At 40.6% G+C, this 19860-nt stretch overlaps 1 protein-coding gene across 3 annotated transcripts in view; it reads left to right on the plus strand.

Annotated features, from left to right (window-relative positions):
* The window catches only part of PCGF5 (polycomb group ring finger 5), a 130173-nt gene extending 119894 nt beyond the window's left edge, over positions 1–10279 (plus strand). For all 3 annotated transcript variants that reach the window (XM_047762408.1, XM_047762407.1, XM_047762409.1), the window contains one exon: positions 4537–10279. In XM_047762408.1, coding sequence (XP_047618364.1) covers positions 4537–4584 — 48 coding nt within the window. In that variant the 3' untranslated portion in view covers positions 4585–10279. The remainder of the gene's footprint in view (positions 1–4536) is intronic.
* Positions 10280–19860: the final 9581 nt, after the last annotated feature.

The raw sequence follows: 19860 nt of genomic DNA on the forward strand, positions 1-19860 counted from the left end.
TCAAGTTTTCAAATAATAGATCATTCCCATTCTAAATTGTTATAAGTCATTGAAAAAAGTAAAATTTTTCCAAGTTCATTTTACAAAGCTAACATAATCATGAAAGTAAAAACTGACAAGCCCCAACTAGAAAACAAGTATCAAATCTCATTTTAAATATAAAAACAAATAATATACTAAATATACAAAAATAATATGCTAGAATAATAAACCAAGACCAAATAATATTTTTTATCAGAAATAAAAGAATGGCTTAATAGTGGGAGAGAGGGAAATATTATATTAGAAACACACTAAGTCAAATATCAGTAGATGTTGAAAAGGCACTTGATAAAATTCAATTTTAAATCCTAATTTTTCCTATAAGCCTCTTATTTTGAAATTTTTCAAAACAACAAAAAAGTTGAAATAACACAGTTTAATATAGTTTCAAACACATTTTAACCAGATTCTTGTTTAAATTGACCAAGTCATTTGAAAGTTCACCTGGAGATATAAATTGTGCTTTTGGTCAGCCATATTTTTAAATGAGTAATCAGGCCACATGCACTGCCACCTACTGAAATCTCTTTTAAAGCTGAAATAATTAAAATAGGGAAATAACTTAAACACAGACACAGAATAAAAAGAATAGCTGGGAGTCCCTATTGTGGCGCAGTGGTTAACAAATCCGACTAGGAACCATGAGGTTGCGGTTTTGATCCCTGACCTTGCTCAGTGGGTTAAGGATCCGGCGTTGCCGTGAGCTGTGCTGTAGGTCGCAGACACAGCTCGGATCCTGTGTTGCTGTGGTTCTGGCGTGGGCTGGCAGCTACAGCTCCGATTAGACCCCTAGCCTGGAAACCTCCATATGCCACGGGAGTGGCCCAAGAAATGGCAAAAAGACCCCCCCCCCCAAAAAAAAATAGCTAAGGAATACACTTTAGTGTGTATGACTCTATAAATATAAAGAGAGTACCTCTAGTAGAGGGTGAAAAGATTCATGAACAGCTGTCTGTTGAGCGTTGATGCACTGGGCACTCTTTTAGGCCCTGGGAACACAGAAGCAAAAACGAAAAAAAAGTTGTTTCCTGCATGGACGTTATGCTCTAATGATGGTAACAAATGAAAAATAAATGCGTAAAATTTATAGTGTTAGAAGAAAAGTAAGGTAAATAGATATTTCAGATGACAGCCAAGGAAAGACTTACTTCAGGTGGCAACTTTCAGTCTGAAAGAAGTGAGAGTAATAGCCATGTGTCTTTGAGCAGCAGGGGACTCCAGGCTGAGGGCACACAGTGCAGAGATCCCTTGTGGTTGTTTGAGGGCTGCTAGGTTGCCAACAGGCCTGGAGCAGGCCTGGGGAATTGGTGAACTTGGAGGGTAGAGGTTGGGGTGGGATGTGATCTAGTGGGGTTTATTTTCAGTTAATTGTACCGAGCCTATTGGTGGTGGTGATGGAAGAGGTGGGAATTTGATCCATACCTCACATTGTATGTGTTTCTCATGGCTAAAATGTACATATTAAAAGTAATACAGTCAGATCAAGAAGAAAACATAACTAAGTAATCTCAGAGTGAGGATGGCCTTTCGCATTGTACATGTTGAAAGGAAAAAAATAGGCAAACCAAGTTGACCATTAATATTGGAAAAGTACATGGCAAAATACCATAATTAAGGAATATTTGCAATATATGACAGAAAGATTGGATGTCCTTTAGTACATAAAGAATCCATTCCAAATCTGTAGGGGAAAGTTCACCTTTCCATAGAAAAATGGAAACAGAAGAACAGAAGACATAATTAGGCAAGTCACAAAAGAAGGAAAATGATTAACTTATTTAAATGTCAAGAAGTGAAAGAATAAATTCTATATTTGTAAAATTTTCAAATTAAGAGAGGAAAGGAATAAAACTCATTACTGATGAAGCTATTGAAAAATGAGCAGTCTTATTTCTTTGAGAAATGTAAAAACAGAACAACTTTCTGGAAGTCCAGTGTGATGGCATTTATCAAATAGCCTTTTAAAATGCTGTCTGAATCAGGAGTTCCACTTCTAGGAACCACCCCTGGGGGTTCAGGGGAGGTTGGTTGGGCAGCACAGAATAGATCATTGGGTCACAATAAATTTACAATAGCAAAAATTTAAAAATTAATTAAAAGGAATAAACTAAAATGTGCAGTAAAATATTTATTGATAATTTCTTGTTCATGTCTATAGAGGCATATATAGCCTTTAAAAATGATGGCATAGGGCCATGTTACATGGTGTGGAAATAAGTTTGTGGAATTTTTAAATGGACAGACTTCTCATCTAGACAGAATTATTTACCAGACAATATGTGTAGCATGATTCCAGTTTTGAAAAGTTTATGTATATAGACAAAAAGACTAGAGGGATGTACATGTGGTGGTTATCTTTGGATGGTGGGATTGAAATGATTTTCCTTTTTTTTCTTGGTGCTTTTCTGTATTCTCCAAATCTGCTGTAGAGCCAAGTTACTTTTATGGTGAATAATGTATTTTTTAAGAAAAATGAAAATGACTGTTTTTCATTTTCTAAAATTACCACATTTAAAATGTATACTTTGGAAGTATATATTCTTTTAGTGAATGATGAGCCTGAGGACTGGCAACTCCCCATTCAGTGCAGTCACTGAGCACCAAGAGGAGTCAGGCTATATTGCATCATAGTGCAGTGCCATTCTACTTGAGAAAGCAAACTAAAACTCAAATAGAACTTCAAGTATACCTGAACAATTTCCAGCATTGTAACACCAGTAAAATTCTTCAACTTCTCATTGTCACAGAACACACGCACACACACAATGGTTTCTTGGAGAGGAAGACAGGACCATTTTCAGCCAAAAAACTGAAAAAATCCCACCCACTGACAACCAAGCCATTTAATTCCCTCTCTTCCTTTGTCCCAGTAGAGTTGGTGATGGAGTCTTCAGTACGTGATGAATGGATTCTTGCACGAGTGACAATTATTTGCAGAAAGTGTGCAGAGTCAAAGAGGAGTGGAAAGCAAAGCTAGAAGGATTATTGCAATGAGAGGCAATCTGTGGGTTGGGTCAAGTAGAAATGGGCAGTAGTTGAGTTAGGTTGTAGGATGTCTGGGTTGCAGTCCCCAAATCTGGCTCAACTAAGATGACCTAGGGAGTTTTGTAAAATGCAGATTTCTGTGTCCCACCCACAGATATTCTGATTCAGAGGGAACCAAATAAAGTTTAAAGTAAAAAACAAATAAGCAAAAATTTAACCAAAATAAATTTAGACCACTTTACTTCTTCAGCTGTGTACAGCAAGATCTAGGAATTTTCTTTCTTATCCTGTAGTTTCATCCTGAGCTGAATGGTGAGAGAGGCTTCCCAGGACGTAACATAGCTGTGATACACACAGAAACGGTCATTTTCAGGGTTATGGAAACTCAGTCTACACCTCTCGTCTATAGAAAAGAGAGTTCTCCCATGGCATATGGAGGTTCCCAGGCTAGGAGTCGAATTGGAGCTACAGCTGCCGGCCTGCGCCACAGCCACACTAATGCCAGATTCAAGCCGCGTCTGCAACCTACACCACAGTTCACGGCAACGCCAGATCCTTAACCCACTGAGCAAGGCCAGGGATTGAACCTACAACCTCATGGTTTTTAGCGGATTCCTTAGCACTGTGCCACGACGGGAACTTCCTCAGCACTGGATTTTTGCATTCACCTCCACAGAGATGAGAGGGAAACAAGTCATTGACTATCTCAGCCCTTTCTTGGTTTCATAAAAGTAGCTCCTGGAAATTTCATTTTAAAAAGGGGAATCTTCAGCTTTAAGAAAAGGAAAACCATTGCTTCTTCAGACCCTTTACGACTTTGTGATGTTTGAGTTCTATATGATATGGCAAAACGGGGTAAAAAATAGATGCAGAAGTAGCAACGTGGCTTTTAGCCACAAGCAGCTGTTTCCTGTCTAATGTGTGTTGATGTACGATACCTTCCCTACATAGAGCAACCCGAAGAACAGTCTGAACCTTTCAATTATATAATAGTCAAATCCAAAAAAAGTATCAAACTCAACTTAAAATAAGCCACACTTAAGTGTGGCTTGTGAACTCTACCTCAGTTTCATAGATTTATAGCAGGAAGTCTCTCTCTTAATTTGTGACGCAGTGAGCTTTCAGCAGCTCTGCTGGCGCCCAGCCGGTGGGCTTTTTTGTTCAGCCCCACAGGTGAATGAGTGAGTGCTTCTAAGCAGGTGGAAAGCTTTCCACCCTCCACAGGCCCTGCCTCACCCTAAGCGTTAACAGCACTATTCACATGGGCAACCAGTATGACATTTGCAGGCCTCTGAACCTGACATATTATGGAAAACTGGACTGATTCAGGAAAATAACAGAATTAAAAGATATAGAGTCTTAATGATAACTACAGTCTTAATTGCCATAGTCACTAGTATCAGGAAATATTGTAAATTATAAAGCCACATTCTTAAAATCTTTTATGTATAATCTGTATTGTTCTTATGTAAACACGGTCTTAACTCATCATCTGTTTTTATTTTATAGTCATACCCCATGGTATTGCAGTATCGACCAAGAATTGATTTCGGTTAGACCAAGGGGCCTAGATCCCACTGACTGAATCCTGCACTAAGTGTTTACACATCGGCAGATTGCACAGTGAACCGTGTGTGGACTAGAGGGACACAGCCAGGTTTTCAGCATGCGAATAAGGCCATCGTCTGTCTCTAAACTATCAGTTGCATTTATGTTGTTTCTATTAAGAGCAAACCAAGTGCCATTCTGCTCCTGATCCGTCTGCATAAGGTATTTGTGCTGTCTCACAGTGTCCAGTACAAGTTGTGGCTGAAATCGGTTAGCTGTGCAGCCACAATCCAGCCTTCTCAGTACTTTGCTTGCCTGTTCCAAGATTGTTCTAATGTTTGATTACACTAGTAATATGGCTCAATCTTCGTGGTGTTGCAGTTTTCACATACTTACTATTTTATTCTTGTTTAAATAGAGTACTGTACAAGAAACTAATAATTATATCTTGAAATTATTTCATATGGGAAATACATTTAGAAAAGTGATTTCTGGAGCCACTGTCCTATTCTCGGTAAGCTTTCTGTGTGCAAAATAGTTCACTCTTGAGTGTACAAGTCCTTTTGGAAAGAATTCCTACGGGTTTGTTTTTTTTTTTCAAACCTTAGAGCACATCATAACTGTAGGCATTTTAAGTCATCCGTCCGTGTAGTCTACCAGTTGCACAAGGAAGTCCTGTTCACCCTCAAGATTGAAAACGTATGTGACTTCTTGGAGAGCAAAAGTTGAGATTCACAACCATTTAAAGTGTTGGCAGCTGATCACATTTACTTCTAACAAAATTAATGTGTGAGTAAGGTGCATCCTTGATAATGTCTTCAGGCGGGTGGGTGCTGCTTCACGACCGTCATTACCTTCACGTAGCCCACTTTATGTATGCACCATTATATTCTGGCTCTTATGTACTGAGTACACTGTTTCTCTTTATCAGCTGGCCTTAGGTGTGTGTCATTGTGGCATGTGGAAGGTTCTGAGGATTTTAAGTATTAGGATTTTTAGAGCAGATAACATTAGCTGTTTTACGGATTTCAGAAATCTCAAAGCAATTGTAGATTAAAACTGTTAGTAACCTGTCACATTTCCAAACCTTCTGCATAAAGTAGATCAAATGCAATGTCGTAGATAAATATGCTAACCAAAATTAATGGTTTGAGGATATTTCATTTTAGATCCTGTAGTAATTGGGGAAGTGGGATTATTGTTTTATATGTAAGTTCTTTAAGGTCAGAGCTGTGATAATGTCCTTGATTTTACAGTTTTGTTAAGTCTTCCATTCATTTTGAGATGAGTCCGCAAGTCAAAAAAAGCCTTGTTACCTTAAATTATATGAAGAACTTCATTTTAACCCTTTTAAATGTACAACTGTTCTCATTAACTTCTTTGGAAATTAAGTTTTATTAATTGCTTTGAAACAAAGGTAACCTCTGAAACTTAGGAAATAATCTTGAAAGTTAGGAAAAATATTTGTTTTAGAAATCAGACATGAGCACAATCTGTGTGTTACACACATAGTTTTTATACTATATACATAAGTAGTGTGCTACATTTTCTGGTAAAATGTATCACAAGTTAATGCCTTCTGAATCTCAGAATGCTTCTTAGAAATCAAACTGCACGACTCTAAGAAACACGTACAAAATACAGCTAAATCTCAATGCATTTCACAATATAAAAGGCTGAAACCTCTTATCTCTCTTTTCCATATACCTTCGTTTCAAGTCAAAAAGTCTAAGTTTTCTGTTGTTTCTGGTCTGACTTTTGTGAAAAAAGTTATGGCAATACTTTAAAAATTTCATTTTGTTAGACTGTGTTTGTGCTTGCAAGGGCTCACAAACAGAATTTAAAAGGCAGATTTTCATTAACACTTAAACAGTGGTCGAAACAGACCATTACAGTAAACCAAAACCTGAATTTACTCTCTAGCAACAAAAATTATTTCACTATGCTGTGAAATCCAATTCCCTGACATCCCTAAGAAATTTTTACGTTTATTACAAATTTGTCACGTCTAGGTCAGTGATTGCATGTGGAAGTGATCTTTAATTAACTCAAAATGAATTGAGAGTGCATTTTAAAAATCCACAAATGAGACCTGGATGTTTTTAGGTCCCCAGCCAAAACTTTCAGCCTTAAATGAGTTTTATATACACAATCTCTTTAAATTTGGCCTGCTGCCTCATCTTATGTAATGTCACTATTTTCCAAGGAAAAATATGGGAAGCAATTATGGACTTGAGGATAGTTTTATATAAAATTCCTTTAATGTTAAAATATTGACATTTTTATTGAAATACAATGGAATATGTGCCAAAATATGTGAAAACCTTGCACAAAGAAGGGTGTCATATGGGGAAAGGTACAGATTTATAATGGTCCTGAGTAATGTGGTATTACTATTAGAACTAGAGACTTTTTCAGCCCATGTCTTTTGGTATATTCGACTATGGTTTTCTCAGTATGGGACTACTATCAATGTCTAGGAATACAGTAATCCTTAGTTAATTACCCCCTAAGTCAGGTTGTGGAATATGCACGAAACCAGGTATAGAAAAAATATACAGGCAAAAATATATAGGTGGTTAGTTTTACAAAGTTAGGGTGTTATACAAATAACCTATAGAATAGCCATCTGAATCTGCAAAATTGGAGAATAAAATTAAAATAAGTTTTTCTTTAATCTCTTGTTTCTTGAGCAACAAACTGAAAAAACTTTACTTCCATAAAAGATTTTGTAATCTGATTTCTCTGCTTGTAGATATCATAGACGTACAAGGTTCAAGGAACCTTGAATCTAAAGAAGGCCTGTGGTTTATAGACATCACTTTAAGTGAAGCAATCACGTTAGTTAATTTAAAAAATCTAAATATGGCCCTTTCTCTAGATTAACAAAATACTTTTCAGAAGTATTCAAAAAAATAAACTCTAAGGCTCATTGATGTGGCAATATGAGGTCATTCAGTCTGGGGTTCAGGTACCTTAGATAATGTCTTAACTACTTTTAGAAAAGTATGTTATCCCTTTATTCATTAAAAATCTGTCCCATACTAATATGCCACATTTTCTAAGTGTAATGAGTTTGCTCAACTATATTTTACACTTAAACGTAACCTAAATTAAAAGATTCTTTAAGGGAAAAAAAGTGTGTTATATAATATTGTGAACTGTTTAGCTTTATTGAACTATTTAAGAGAAAGTGCCTCATTGCTAAAGTGCATTTCTGTTTTAGATTTACTGCATAAATTATGAGTTTTCTGTCCCTGTCTCTTATCAACTGTTTTGTATCTAAATAGGCTCTTGTAAGTTAATCTCTTTTTGAAAGATTTTTCAAAAGAAAATAGTTATCACCAAAGACATTTTACTGTTAATAACCATGTTAGGGAAGAGAGTTTTAACTGCTTGGAGGTTGGAAATTTTTAGATTGCAATTTACTTTTATATAATTAGGCAATAACCTTGAGTAATTGCTAAAATATCACCAAAGAAAGGCTTTAAACTGAATTTTCGTGGTAAGATCAATCAAATGAAGGTTTTTCTTGCAATATTCAGAGCTTACTTCCTTTCAGTTATGTTTTTCGTTTTTTCCAGCACCATCTGACAGGTCTTAGGAAATCCTCAAAGTTGGGGTTAACACAACAAATAGCCTCTCTCTGGATGAAAAGTGGGAGAAACACATACTTTGAAAAGAAAATTGAAAATAAGATTTTAAATTCTACTTTAAGCAGCTTTTTATTTTAGGGAGGTGATATAAACTAAATTTATGCTTATTTAGTTCCTAGGTTGTTGGTAATACGAGAAAGTTTATTAAAGACAGGCTTTTTGGTCAAAATGCTGACATGCTCACTTTTATAGAAAATAGTACATTCTGTTGGACTCATGAGAAAATGCTTTTGCTGTATTCACAAGCAAAAATTTTCCTAAAGACCTGTTTTGTTTTGTTTTGTTTTTAAGTAACTCTTTGTCTTGTTCTTCAGCAATTACTTTGTTATTAGTATTTAGCCATATAGCCAAATTGGGCCAGATGGGCCCCAGATGAAGAGCATACACATCAGGTCACACCATTCTTTCGGGGAGCCCAAGCTGGGGGGCCACCTTGAGTAAAGCTCACATTATGGAGTCTTTCTGATAGGCCACTAGGCAGACCTCCTCGGTTAGGGTAAAAATGGATGCTCGCCATTGCGTACTCTCATTTATCATAAGGAGTTGTCTGGCAGGCTATATGTTTAATTACCAGTGAGATGTAGATGTTGGTTGTGGGAATTTCAAAAATGAGTGAGTTTGCCATAACTTAAATTCTCTGGGTTACAAACACAAGAACGTGAAATGCTATTAGTTTAAAATATATAACCCTGCAATAAGAAACATAACATGTCTGCCAGATCTGGTTTATGAAAAATTGAAAAATATTAAATATGCTACAGACTCAAACCCTTTGAAAGCACAAAATAACCACCCAGTTCTGGATTTACTTGATATTCCTAGTTCAGTAGTATTTTGTTGAAAAAAGTTCAAATTGAAAGTTCATTAAAATGTACTTAAATATACATTACAGGGCTTTCATCTTTTTTTTCTCAAAGCAGTGGCATTTTCCCATAATTTAAAAGTGATTCTCTCCCTAGTGTAATGTAGTTTTCACAAGTAGCATGTTTATTTGCTATCCTTACTATATTTTCAAATAGAATTAAAATGCTTGAGCACTTCCTTTTCAGAAAGTTATGAAATTAAAAATATTTTCAATGGTCATTAAAATGTGTCTGTATACTTGTTATGCCCCTTTTTCTAGGACTCAAAACTTGAGACATTGTTCAGAAATGCTTATTAATTTTAATCATCTTTAAATCTAGAACCAAATCAAACATTAAATCCTGGGTCCAGTTTTTTTCCATCTTTCAGAACTTCATGGAATAAGAAAATCATCTAGTACAAATTGAACATGAAATGTTTTTAGGCAAGGTAGAGATAGTAAGTACATTACTTATCCATGGACTTCACGCCAGTCCATCAGAGCAGGAGTTCTACACATTAGAAATGGAATGGGATCAGCCTAACAGCCTTTGGGGTTGGTTTTCCTTTGCTGTATTCTTTGAATGGGGATGGGGGCCCAAGTGTCCTTATGAAGCTGTGGTAAACGACAAGAGCTTGTGGGGGAGCAGCAGTGCTCTGCTGCATTCCTGCATCTGGCAACACAACAGCAAACATGTTTTTACTAGAGTAGCCCTCACATTAAATAAAACCATCACAGACTATATTGTATAGTTACGTTGCTAATTTTCCTTTGAAATATAAAATATTTTAAGCTTTTTTTTTTTTTTTGTCAAAAGTAACATCTTAATACAAATAAAAACCTTTTTGTGGTTGTAAGATTTAGCTTATAAATCATTCAAATTGAAGTGAAAGATTACCAGGTCATTGTTAATGACTTAGTCTATTAAGAATATATGTATTTTTGTAAAGGAGAAGCACTTGTAGATATTTAATCAGTACTATATGTCTGTTTTGCAGAAATAAAATGCTGCTTAGAGATTCTCTTTAAATACTTTTTATTTTTGTGCTCAAATGTATTTTCTGTTTATCTATGGAGTGTTCTGTACAAAGCTGTATGACTGTACTGTTGGGCTAGATACCTTTGTTTTTTAAAATCTGGTCTTAGCCAAGTATATTTGACCATGTTAAAAATAGTATCTTTGTTATTAAAAAATTCAATTGCATAATTTCTTGCTGTCTGTCATCCTTCATATCAGTAGTTGTAGCTCACAACCTCCATTTAAAAGTCTCCATCGAGTATTACTGTAGCAAATTTTATGAATGTTTAGTAAATATTTGAGATGATAAACATTTTCTGAAGATTTTTGAGCTGTTTAGTTTGAAGATGGCAGACTGGCCCTCAAATAACACTTGAGGCACACACATATACTTCAGAACAGTTTCTTACTTTGTTAATCAAATCCAAATCATCTTTTGAACGTAATGGAGTATCAAAGTAAGGCCCAAGTGATTTGAAAGACAGACTGCTCCCTTCAGCTTGCTAGACAACAGCTTTGTTTTATTAATACCTTGCCCTGGCAATTCAGGGTGGGCTAAAGTAAGACATTTAAGTCACAGGGTTTCAGTCATGTATATCTGCCCCTTGTTACAGTGCCTGAAGCTTTGTCTTAGGGCAGTGGTACCATGGGGGGGGGTGGCTTAGGACTCCAGGTCCTCGGTGAGCCAGGCAAGCAGCATCCTCTGAGCAAGACAGTGAGGGCCTTAGGAGAGGCTGGAGGACAGCCCATGGAAAAGGGAAACAAACAGTTGGTGCTAATCGGTCTCCGCCACGTCTCCACTTGTGAAAAGGGTCAGTTTACCCAGTTCTTAGTTTTTATCAACACAGGCTCAGCCCTGATCTTTCCACTAGAAAGGTATGGAGGAGCCTCCAGCTGGGCCTGAGAAGCTGGGGAACCAGCCTCTGCTTGTGTGGCCAAGGAATTAGCAGACACTATTTTGCTAGAAGCCACACAGAACCCTGCTTGACATCCATATGCCTGCTGTGGGATTTGGGGTGCCAGGATTGTTATCAGATGGAGAATAGACAGCAAATGATCCCCCCTGCCTTCCAGCAACCAAAGCCCTGCTCCTCCCAAGTCCAGTTCAGATCCCACGGACTCAAGCAGGCTCATCCAGAATTTCTTCTCCTTCGTAGCACTTAGCACTTTTATCACAACCATAGTAATTGATGTTTGCTGGTTTTACCATTGGATTATGAGCTTTGGGAGGGATGTCGACAGTCATTAGGTGTATCCTCACCCTCACAGTACATTTGCACAGTAACTGTTCCCCACAAAACCAAGGTAGAAGAGAGAATTCAGACTTCAGAGAGCAGAGGCAATGCTAAAGTCTCCAGCCATTTACCCCCTCTCCTGGTCCCATCCCTCTTCTTCTAAGGATATTGGATTAGGACCCCACCCTTTTGACCTCATTAACTTTATCTCACCTCTCTGAAGGCCCTGCCTCAAAGATCGGTCACAATCTTAAGATGTTAGGATTCAGGCTTCACCACTCAGTTCCTAATAGCCATGTGGTGTCCCACAGTCCAGGATCGAATTCAGGGCCATTCTGTTGTATAACTTTGGGCAATTTTACTTAACTGGCTGGGTCTCATTTTCCTCCTTAAAGCAGGAACAGTATCTCTAGCTCACAGCTTTGTGGAGGATTGAGAGCCCACAGGAGGTGCTGGGAGCACTGCCAGTGGAGACAATGAACCACAGCACAGTTGTGTTCCATCGCCATCAGATCATCCCAGGCTGCAACCCAGTGTTACACCTGTGTTGTCTCTGACTTGTGGGAGCGAAAATACCAATAAGTAATGTGGGACTTTAAGTCCTCTACAAGGAGACAAGACTCAAAAAAGCCTCTGGCTGAGATAAGAATCCTGAGATAAGACCTTTATTATCCAACCTGTCTCACTGTAATTGTTACAATGTTCCTAAGGACCTCCTCACCCCAGCAGCTTGGCCCACTCCTTCCTGCCCCCTGCTAGGAAAGGTATGTGGCTCACTCCTTATCCAGCCTCTATAGGGGCAATATACACCCCCAAACAACCAGCAAGTGTATCAGAAGACCCCATTATTCCCAAACCAATCAGCGGGTCAACAGGTGTATGGCAGGACCTCTCCTCACACTTCCTTGTCTTCTGGGCTATAAAAACAGAACGACCACGTGCCCAGGGTCGGCTCCCCCTAATTATCAGGAAGTCGGCCTGCTGCATTAACAGTGTCTCTTGCTTCAATAAACTTGTCTTTTCTTCTTGCTTTGAATCTGGAAAATTGTTTTTCCATCCACATGCAGAGACCAAGACAAGCAAGTCAAATCTTGCTTACCTAGAGCTATTCCAATCACATGGTCATTCATAAAACTCATTCCCACTGAATGTACTAATACATAAGGGATGCAGCCCAGGGCCTAGCACGTAGTAGGTGCTTTACACAGGTCTTCCCTTCCTGGTTTAATCAGAACAGACCAGTGAGGCAGCCATTCTTAGCCCAATTTTAATGCTGTGAAAGTGATCTAACTTCAAATCACAAAGATGTTTTTGGTTCTCCACCACGAGCTTATTTCCAAAGGTGATTTTGTCCTCAGGGGCCCTTGCTCTTTGCAAATGAGAGCTGAGAGCTCTAGAGAAGATTATACTCAGGCCCTCCCGGCCACTCCAGGATGGCTCACACAGAGGAGAATCCTTCAGCAGCCAGGACATGCCCAAGATGACTGTGGTCAACACGTCGTCTTGCACACCCCAGCATGTATCAGATTCTCTGCGAGGCTCTGGGACACAAAAGGGGAGCCAAACAGATTCCACACTTATACTAATGAGTCTGGGAAAAAGACACCCAGGAAACAAAGACATTCTTAATGCATAATGGAAAGAGTGGTAGGTGACCTGAAAAAAAAAAATTGTATGAGAAAGAATGGGAAGTCCATACCTTCCTGAGAAAATGATGTTAAGGAGAGGCTGAAGCTAGCAGGCAGAGCCCTGGAAGGAGCATTCCTGAGAACAAGTAAGAGCAGTGAGAGCTCTTTGCCCACCCAGCCACCTGCAGGAGGGAGAGGGGTCATGGTGAGAGGGAGGATTCTGGAGAAGGAAGGGCTAGTCAGGTAGACACTTTTAAGCCCTATTTAAAAGCTGCTGTTTTATTCTGGTTACAGCAGAAAGGTTTCACCCAGGGGATGGACAGCATCTTGTATACATGTTTAACTTATTATTTTTTGGTTGTGCTTCAGCTTGTTTGAAGTTCCCAGTCCAGGGATCGAATCCATGCCACAGCAGCCACCCAAGCTGCTGCAGTGACATCACATGATCCTTAACCCACTGCACCACAGCGATAATTCCTACATGTTTAAATGGTCACCCTGGGAGCTTTGCAGAGCATATATGGGAAAGGGGTAGGGGCTAGAACAGACATGGGAACAGGCTAAAAGCCTAAAGCAGTAGTTCAGGGGAAAAAAAAGCAGAAGGGTCCCAGCCCAGAGCGATTGAACTCAAGATCAAACATAACTGGTGATGGAGAGAAGGGGGTTTCTTTCATGTATCCCCCCACCCTGGCTGCAATATGCCTGTATTAAACGAAAGTTGAGGGGTTTTGTTTTTGCTTTTTAGGTCTACACCTATGGCGTAGGGAAGTTCCCAGGCTAGGTGTGGAATCAGAGCTGCAGCTGCCAGTCTATGCCACAGCCACAGCCGTGTGGGATCAGATCCTTAACCCATCGAGCGAGGCCAGTGATCAAGTCCACATCCTTATGAATACTAGTTAGGTTCTTAATCCACTGAGCCACAATGGGAACTCCTTTTAAAAAAATCTTTTTATTTTTTACTTTTTAAGCCATAGGTGAAGCTATAGATGGAGGTGGGGAATTCAGACCAAAAGGGTGGGAAGAAGCCATGAAGCTAAGAGGAGCAGCCACACCAAACCCCCAACACTGCCTTAGGAAACCCTGAGCAGGGAGGCCAGTTCTGTTTGGGAGAAAGGATCCTGAAAAGTCTGGTGGTCAGGGCTCTCACAAGAACCCGCTGTGCTGTCAAGCACCCACCTTGACCCACCAGGCCCCTACTCCCCACTGGAGACCCAGCCCTAGCCCCTGCTCAGGATGCAGGTCGCAGTCCTCAGGAGCTGCTCTCTTCCCCACCCCACCCCCCCAGAGGTGGTCTGTGCCCACTCTGTCCCCATAAACCTTTACACAGCCCTGTCCTGTCAGAGGCAGGCGTGGGAGCAGTCCAGCCCTAAATTGCAGTAAGGGCTCTCCCGCTGATTACCTGAAGGATGGGTGAATGACATAGGATCTCCTCAATGGTGAATGAGACTCTTAATGGAAAGAACTCGTGAGATGCAATTATCACACCCACTCCTTGAATCTCTGTCTCTCACAGATCCCTTCCCCTGGATGAAAATGTCAGCAGCCCTGGGACTTTCCAGCACACTTTCGATCACAAAACGTGGTCTCAGTTCAGAAATTAAAAAGCCTAGTTCAGTATATGGATTAATTATTTACTATTTATTGCAAGGTTCCATTTCTTCCCTGTTCCTACGTGGGTGCTGTAAAGAGTCACCTTCCTTTTGAAAAGAGAGGGTGGTGGTCCCCCCTTCCCTGGTTTGGGTACCTGGTGGGGAAGAAGTGCAAATGAACAGAGCAGAACAGCATAGAAGCCAGTTCCCAGCAACCTGCACCTGACTGATGTTGAAAGCCTCCTCTTTCTCAGCGGTCTTTCTGGGTTCTTTGGAGGATCCTCTTGGGATCCTTCAGCCACCATGCACCTTGCCAGGAGCCATGCCAGTTTCAGTGGCAGTTCCTGGTGTTCCTCTCCTTCCATGCCAGCCTCTTACTACTGGGGTTTCTCTTCCAGGCTGCCACTTTGTGCAGGATCCTGTTTAAGCAGATCTTGGCGAGGGTCCCGCAGATATTTCTACTGCGGGACCCTCACAAGGTCCCTCAGGGTCATCGACCCTGACCCACAATCAAAGATGAGTCTTTGTTTCCTATCAGCCCAGCGGCCCTTCCTCTGCCCTGATGCCTCTGGACTGAGAGGCATGGCCTCTGTCTGGCCCTTTCATTTCTCTGGGTGTGTTGACTCCAGGCAAGTGTCCCCACAGCTGCAGTCTCTCATATCAAGCCTTCCTGGGGTGCTGTTGGAGCCCCACCCTCTTTCCTTGAGGAAGGGTGTTCACAGTGCAGCTCACTCTGCGTGCATCCTTCTTCCTTAACTCCTGAAGGATCTCTTTGAAAAACATGAAGGCAAGAGTTCCCATCCTGGCTCAACAGGTTATGAACCTGACCAATATACATGAGGATGTGGGTTCAATCCCTGGCCTCGATCCGTGGGTTAAGGATCTGGCATTGTCATAGCTGCAGTGTAGATTGCAGATGCAGCTCAGATCCCTTGTTGTTGTGGCTGTGGCGTAGGCCGGCAGCTGCTACTCCGATTGAACCCCTGGGAACTAGCCTGGGAACTTCCATATACCTCTGATGTGACCCTAAAACACACACAAATTAGAAAAAAGAAAAACGTGAAGGTGAGCCCATGAAGTGAACAAGGTGGCCTCTCTCTGTGGCCACTGTGTCAGAGGCAAGCCTGCAGCCTTCACACAGCTCCCGATGGCTCCAGGAGATGAAAGGAGACTCGCCTGCACCTGCCTTGCAGCATCTGGCCCAGACTGAGGGACGGAGGCCCTGGCACCAGCCCAGGCCAGGCTCTTCCCAAACAGCTGCCCCCTGAGAGCTGAGAGCTGGGCTGAAGGAAAGGAGAGTAAAGTCCTGCCTGAACCAGCAGAGTCCAATTCAGCTGCAGACACTCTGGCATCTGAGCGAGGGCAGAGTGACCCAGCCAGGGACTGGGAAAGTGTCAGTGAAACCAGCATCATGCTGTTGATCCTCTATGCAGGGGCTCTGTCACCTGCCTACGGGGCTGGAGCCAGCTGGGGGGCACTGGTCAGTACAACCTCCCACATCCAATTGCCTTTATTTCTCAAGCTCCCCACCGGGAAGCAGTTGAGTGAGCAGCTGCTGGAGGGATGAGGGCAACGTTCTGGGAAGTTTTCCCATTCTGGCTGACCAGGAAGGGAGATGGAAATGGCCCAAGGACATAGAGACTCTCTCTCTGGTTGTTAGAAATGTGCTCACTATAAAGCATCTCAGAGCTGTCACTGGGGGGTTCCATCTGAGGCAGCCCCAGAGCACCCAGTTATGTGGAGGGGTGACAGGAAAATGAGTTGAGATCCAGGAGTCAGACCAAGGAGGGCTTCACTCACAGTTCAGCCACTCACTAGCTGTGTGACCTTGGGCAAGTTAATTCCCCTCTCTGGTCCTCTACCTCCCTTTCCTGACACTCTTCTCAATGGTGGTTACTTGTGTAGCATCTGCCTTCCCAGCCAGGCTGCCAGTAGCATGAGTACACATGCCAATCTGTGGGGTCCATTCTGCGTGAGCCTGGCCCACGGCAGTGCTCAAGGGAAAAAGAGAAACCTCAGTCATCAATACAGCCAGTGACTATGAACTCACAGATACTGTGCTCAGTGGAGACATAGTTGCAGGTTGCAGCACCACTACTGCCCTGGACTGGGGCAAGAGGGGCCCTGCCCTGGACCTTTGTTTTAAAGGACCCTGTATACACATGCTCCGAAACATAAAGTCTTTTTTTTTTTTTTTTAACCTTCTTGGTCTTTTAAGTAACTTTTGAAAATTTCATAACTGATTAAGAATTAGGCAAGAGGAACAGCCTCTCTTGGCTGTTTCAAAGATATCTCAAACTAAACCTTCTCAAAGCAGACTTTAGGACACCCACTCCTCAAAAGTCTTTCTCAGTACTCCCAGCTTCAGTAAATGGTTCACCATCCTTGCAGTCGCCTATACCTAAAACTTTGGGGTCATCTTTGATACAATCCTCTTCCGAATTCTTGTCCAATCCACCAAGTACCATCTGTTTACCTCCTTAATAACTCTTCATGAAGCCTCCATCTAGTGTATCACTGCCCTAGCCTAAGCTACCACGTTTTCTTAACTGGATGGCTATAAAAGCCCTTTATCTGGTTCCCAAAATGAGCTTTTCCCCTACTCACCCCTAATGTCCATTCTCTATGCTGTTTCCAGAATATTTTCAAATTGCAAGTCTGATTCTGCCACCACATCCATCCTCTAGCCTCCCACCACTTCCTCCCTTCCTCAGAGCCTTTCAAAGTCTTCTTACTGTTCTTGGGATAAATCAAAATCCTGAGCATGACCTGTGAGGAACTTCATGCTCTGGGCCCTGCTCATCCCTCCAGCCTCATCTTGCCTCATGCTTGGTCATTAACAATTCTGTACCCAATTCCAATGTGGGGTGGGGTTCCCACAAGAAAATCTGTGACACTAACTGGATGTCCTGCCATTCAACAGAGCTGATAGTCTCTATCCAGAGACGGTTATCACCTGTGCTTCTGTCTGACTGGCTGTAGATTGGAGGTTCCAAAGTTCCTGCCCTTGGGTGTGGTTAATTTGCTAGAGTGACTCACATAAATGAGAGAAGCATCTTACTTATTAGATCACTGGTTTATTATAAAAGGATTTAACTAAGGTTCAGCGATGTGGAAGAGATACATAGGGCAAGATATAGGAAAACTCTGAGCAGACCCTTCTCCCTAAATTTCCAGGTATTCACCAACATGGAATTTCTCTGAACCCCATACTTTTGGGGTTTTATGGAGGCTTCATTAGTTAGGCATGATTGATTAAATCATTGGCCACTGGTGATCAGTTCAACCTGCAGCCTCTTCTCCCTGGAGGTCAGGGAGGACTGAAAGTTCCAACCCTCTAATCACATGGTCGGTTCCCCTGGCAATGAGTTCTCATTCTTAGATGCTTTCTGAAGGTCACTTCACTAACATAAACTCAGCTGTGGTTAAAAGGGGTTTGTTATAAACATCAAGACAATTTTATCACATTTATCACTTAGGAAATCTCAGGGGTTTTAGGAGCTCTACGGGGATGAAGATCAAATATGTATTTATTATAAATCCAATATCACAGTCATGACCTACAAGTTCCATCTAGAGCCACCTGGCTTCCTTCTATCCCTTATCCTGGTTAGTTTCTCCCCATTACTGAGGCTTTGCTTATGCTTTCCCTTAAGTAACTCCAAAAAATCCTCCACGCAACTTAGTCTTCATTACCTAAAACCCTAAAAAAATGTAAAAGGTTATAATAAACGTTCCCAACTCAACTTGGGAAGACCCTTCAGGGAAATGTTTCCTGACCTCCATGGAAATCCTCTCATGGGGATTAGTCCTCCCATGAGAGGCCAAGCACAGTGCCTGACACATTGTAGGTACTCCAGGAACATTTATCAAGTGATTAAATTAAATAAATTCAACGCAGTGAATGGAAGAATTCAATATACGTTTGGTGGTTTGAATCTGACAATGCCTTTTGGACGTCCATAATACTTAGTCTGAGTGAAGACAAATAGCACCAAATGAGAACTCTCTGATACTCATTTCATGGTGCTCAGATAACTTGGTTCAACTGTGAAATTAATGGGAAATTCATGAGAGGGCAGACAAAAAATTGGGCAATTGCGTTCTGTGGTCAGTTATACTCCCATCTCGTTCTGGGTGCGCCCTTCCCTCAGAGCTATTTTTTCTGATATTTTGTTTTTGTAACTCTTCACCCATCCTTTCCTTCTTCACTCCTATGTAACTTTCAAATGACTTCACTATCAGAAAAATCAATCTAATAATAAGTATGCCCTTTGCTCTAGACATTCCAGCTGAAGGACTCCAGCATACAGAAATGTTATCATTGCAAGTGATGTAATTACAAAAGAATATTGACTGCAGCATTTTTGTAATGGTGAGAAAATAGAAACAATAAAAATGTTCACAAAATAGAGAAACGAATTAATAAACCCATACTATGCCATCGGGAAGAATGCAGTAGACCTCCATGTTCTGATGATGAGAGTTGCATATCTTAATTTAAAATGGAAAAAGTTGAAGCACAATATGTAATTATCCCTCCTCCACAACAAAAACATGGGTATATGCTTATATAGGCATGGTGAAAAAATCTGGAAGGATACACATTAAATTTTAATGGTGGCTATCTCTGAGGAAGGAGTTGAAGGGAGCTTGGGAAGGTAACCTTGCTGTATACTCTTCTACATGATCTGATTTTGGGGCAAAAGCATGTTATATTTCTAACTTAAAAAGTCCAATATATAGATAATATATTTCTAACTTAAAAAGTCCAATATATAGATAATATATTTCCAACTTAAAAAGTCCAATATATAGATAATATATTTCTAACTTAAAAAGTCCAATATATAGATAATATATTTCTAACTTAAAAAGTCCAATATATAGATAATATATTTCCAACTTAAAAAGTCCAATATATAGATAATATATTTCTAACTTAAAAAGTCCAATATATAGATAATATATTTACTTGGTTGCAAATCACATGTGATCAGGGATGTCTTTTCTCATTGCTGGACCCCCTGTGCCTAGAACAGTGCCTGGCATGCAATAAGTGCTCAATGCATATTTCTGTAAATGGTGAATCTGTTTTTTAAAGAAAACGCCATTTTTAACAAAATCACAAAAGAGGTCTCTAGAAGCTCATCCTGCTGTGTGTCCTTATCTGGGAAACTGGTTGGGTGCTGAGGAATCTAAAATTTTCTTTTCTTTCTTTCTTTTTTTTTTTTTAGGGCTGCACCTGCAGCATATGGAGGTTCCCAGGCTAGGGGTTGAAACGGACCTACAGCTGCCGGCCTACACCACAGCCT

The sequence above is a fragment of the Phacochoerus africanus genome, chromosome 15, assembly GCF_016906955.1.
Source record: "Phacochoerus africanus isolate WHEZ1 chromosome 15, ROS_Pafr_v1, whole genome shotgun sequence".
Lineage (NCBI taxonomy): Eukaryota > Metazoa > Chordata > Mammalia > Artiodactyla > Suidae > Phacochoerus > Phacochoerus africanus.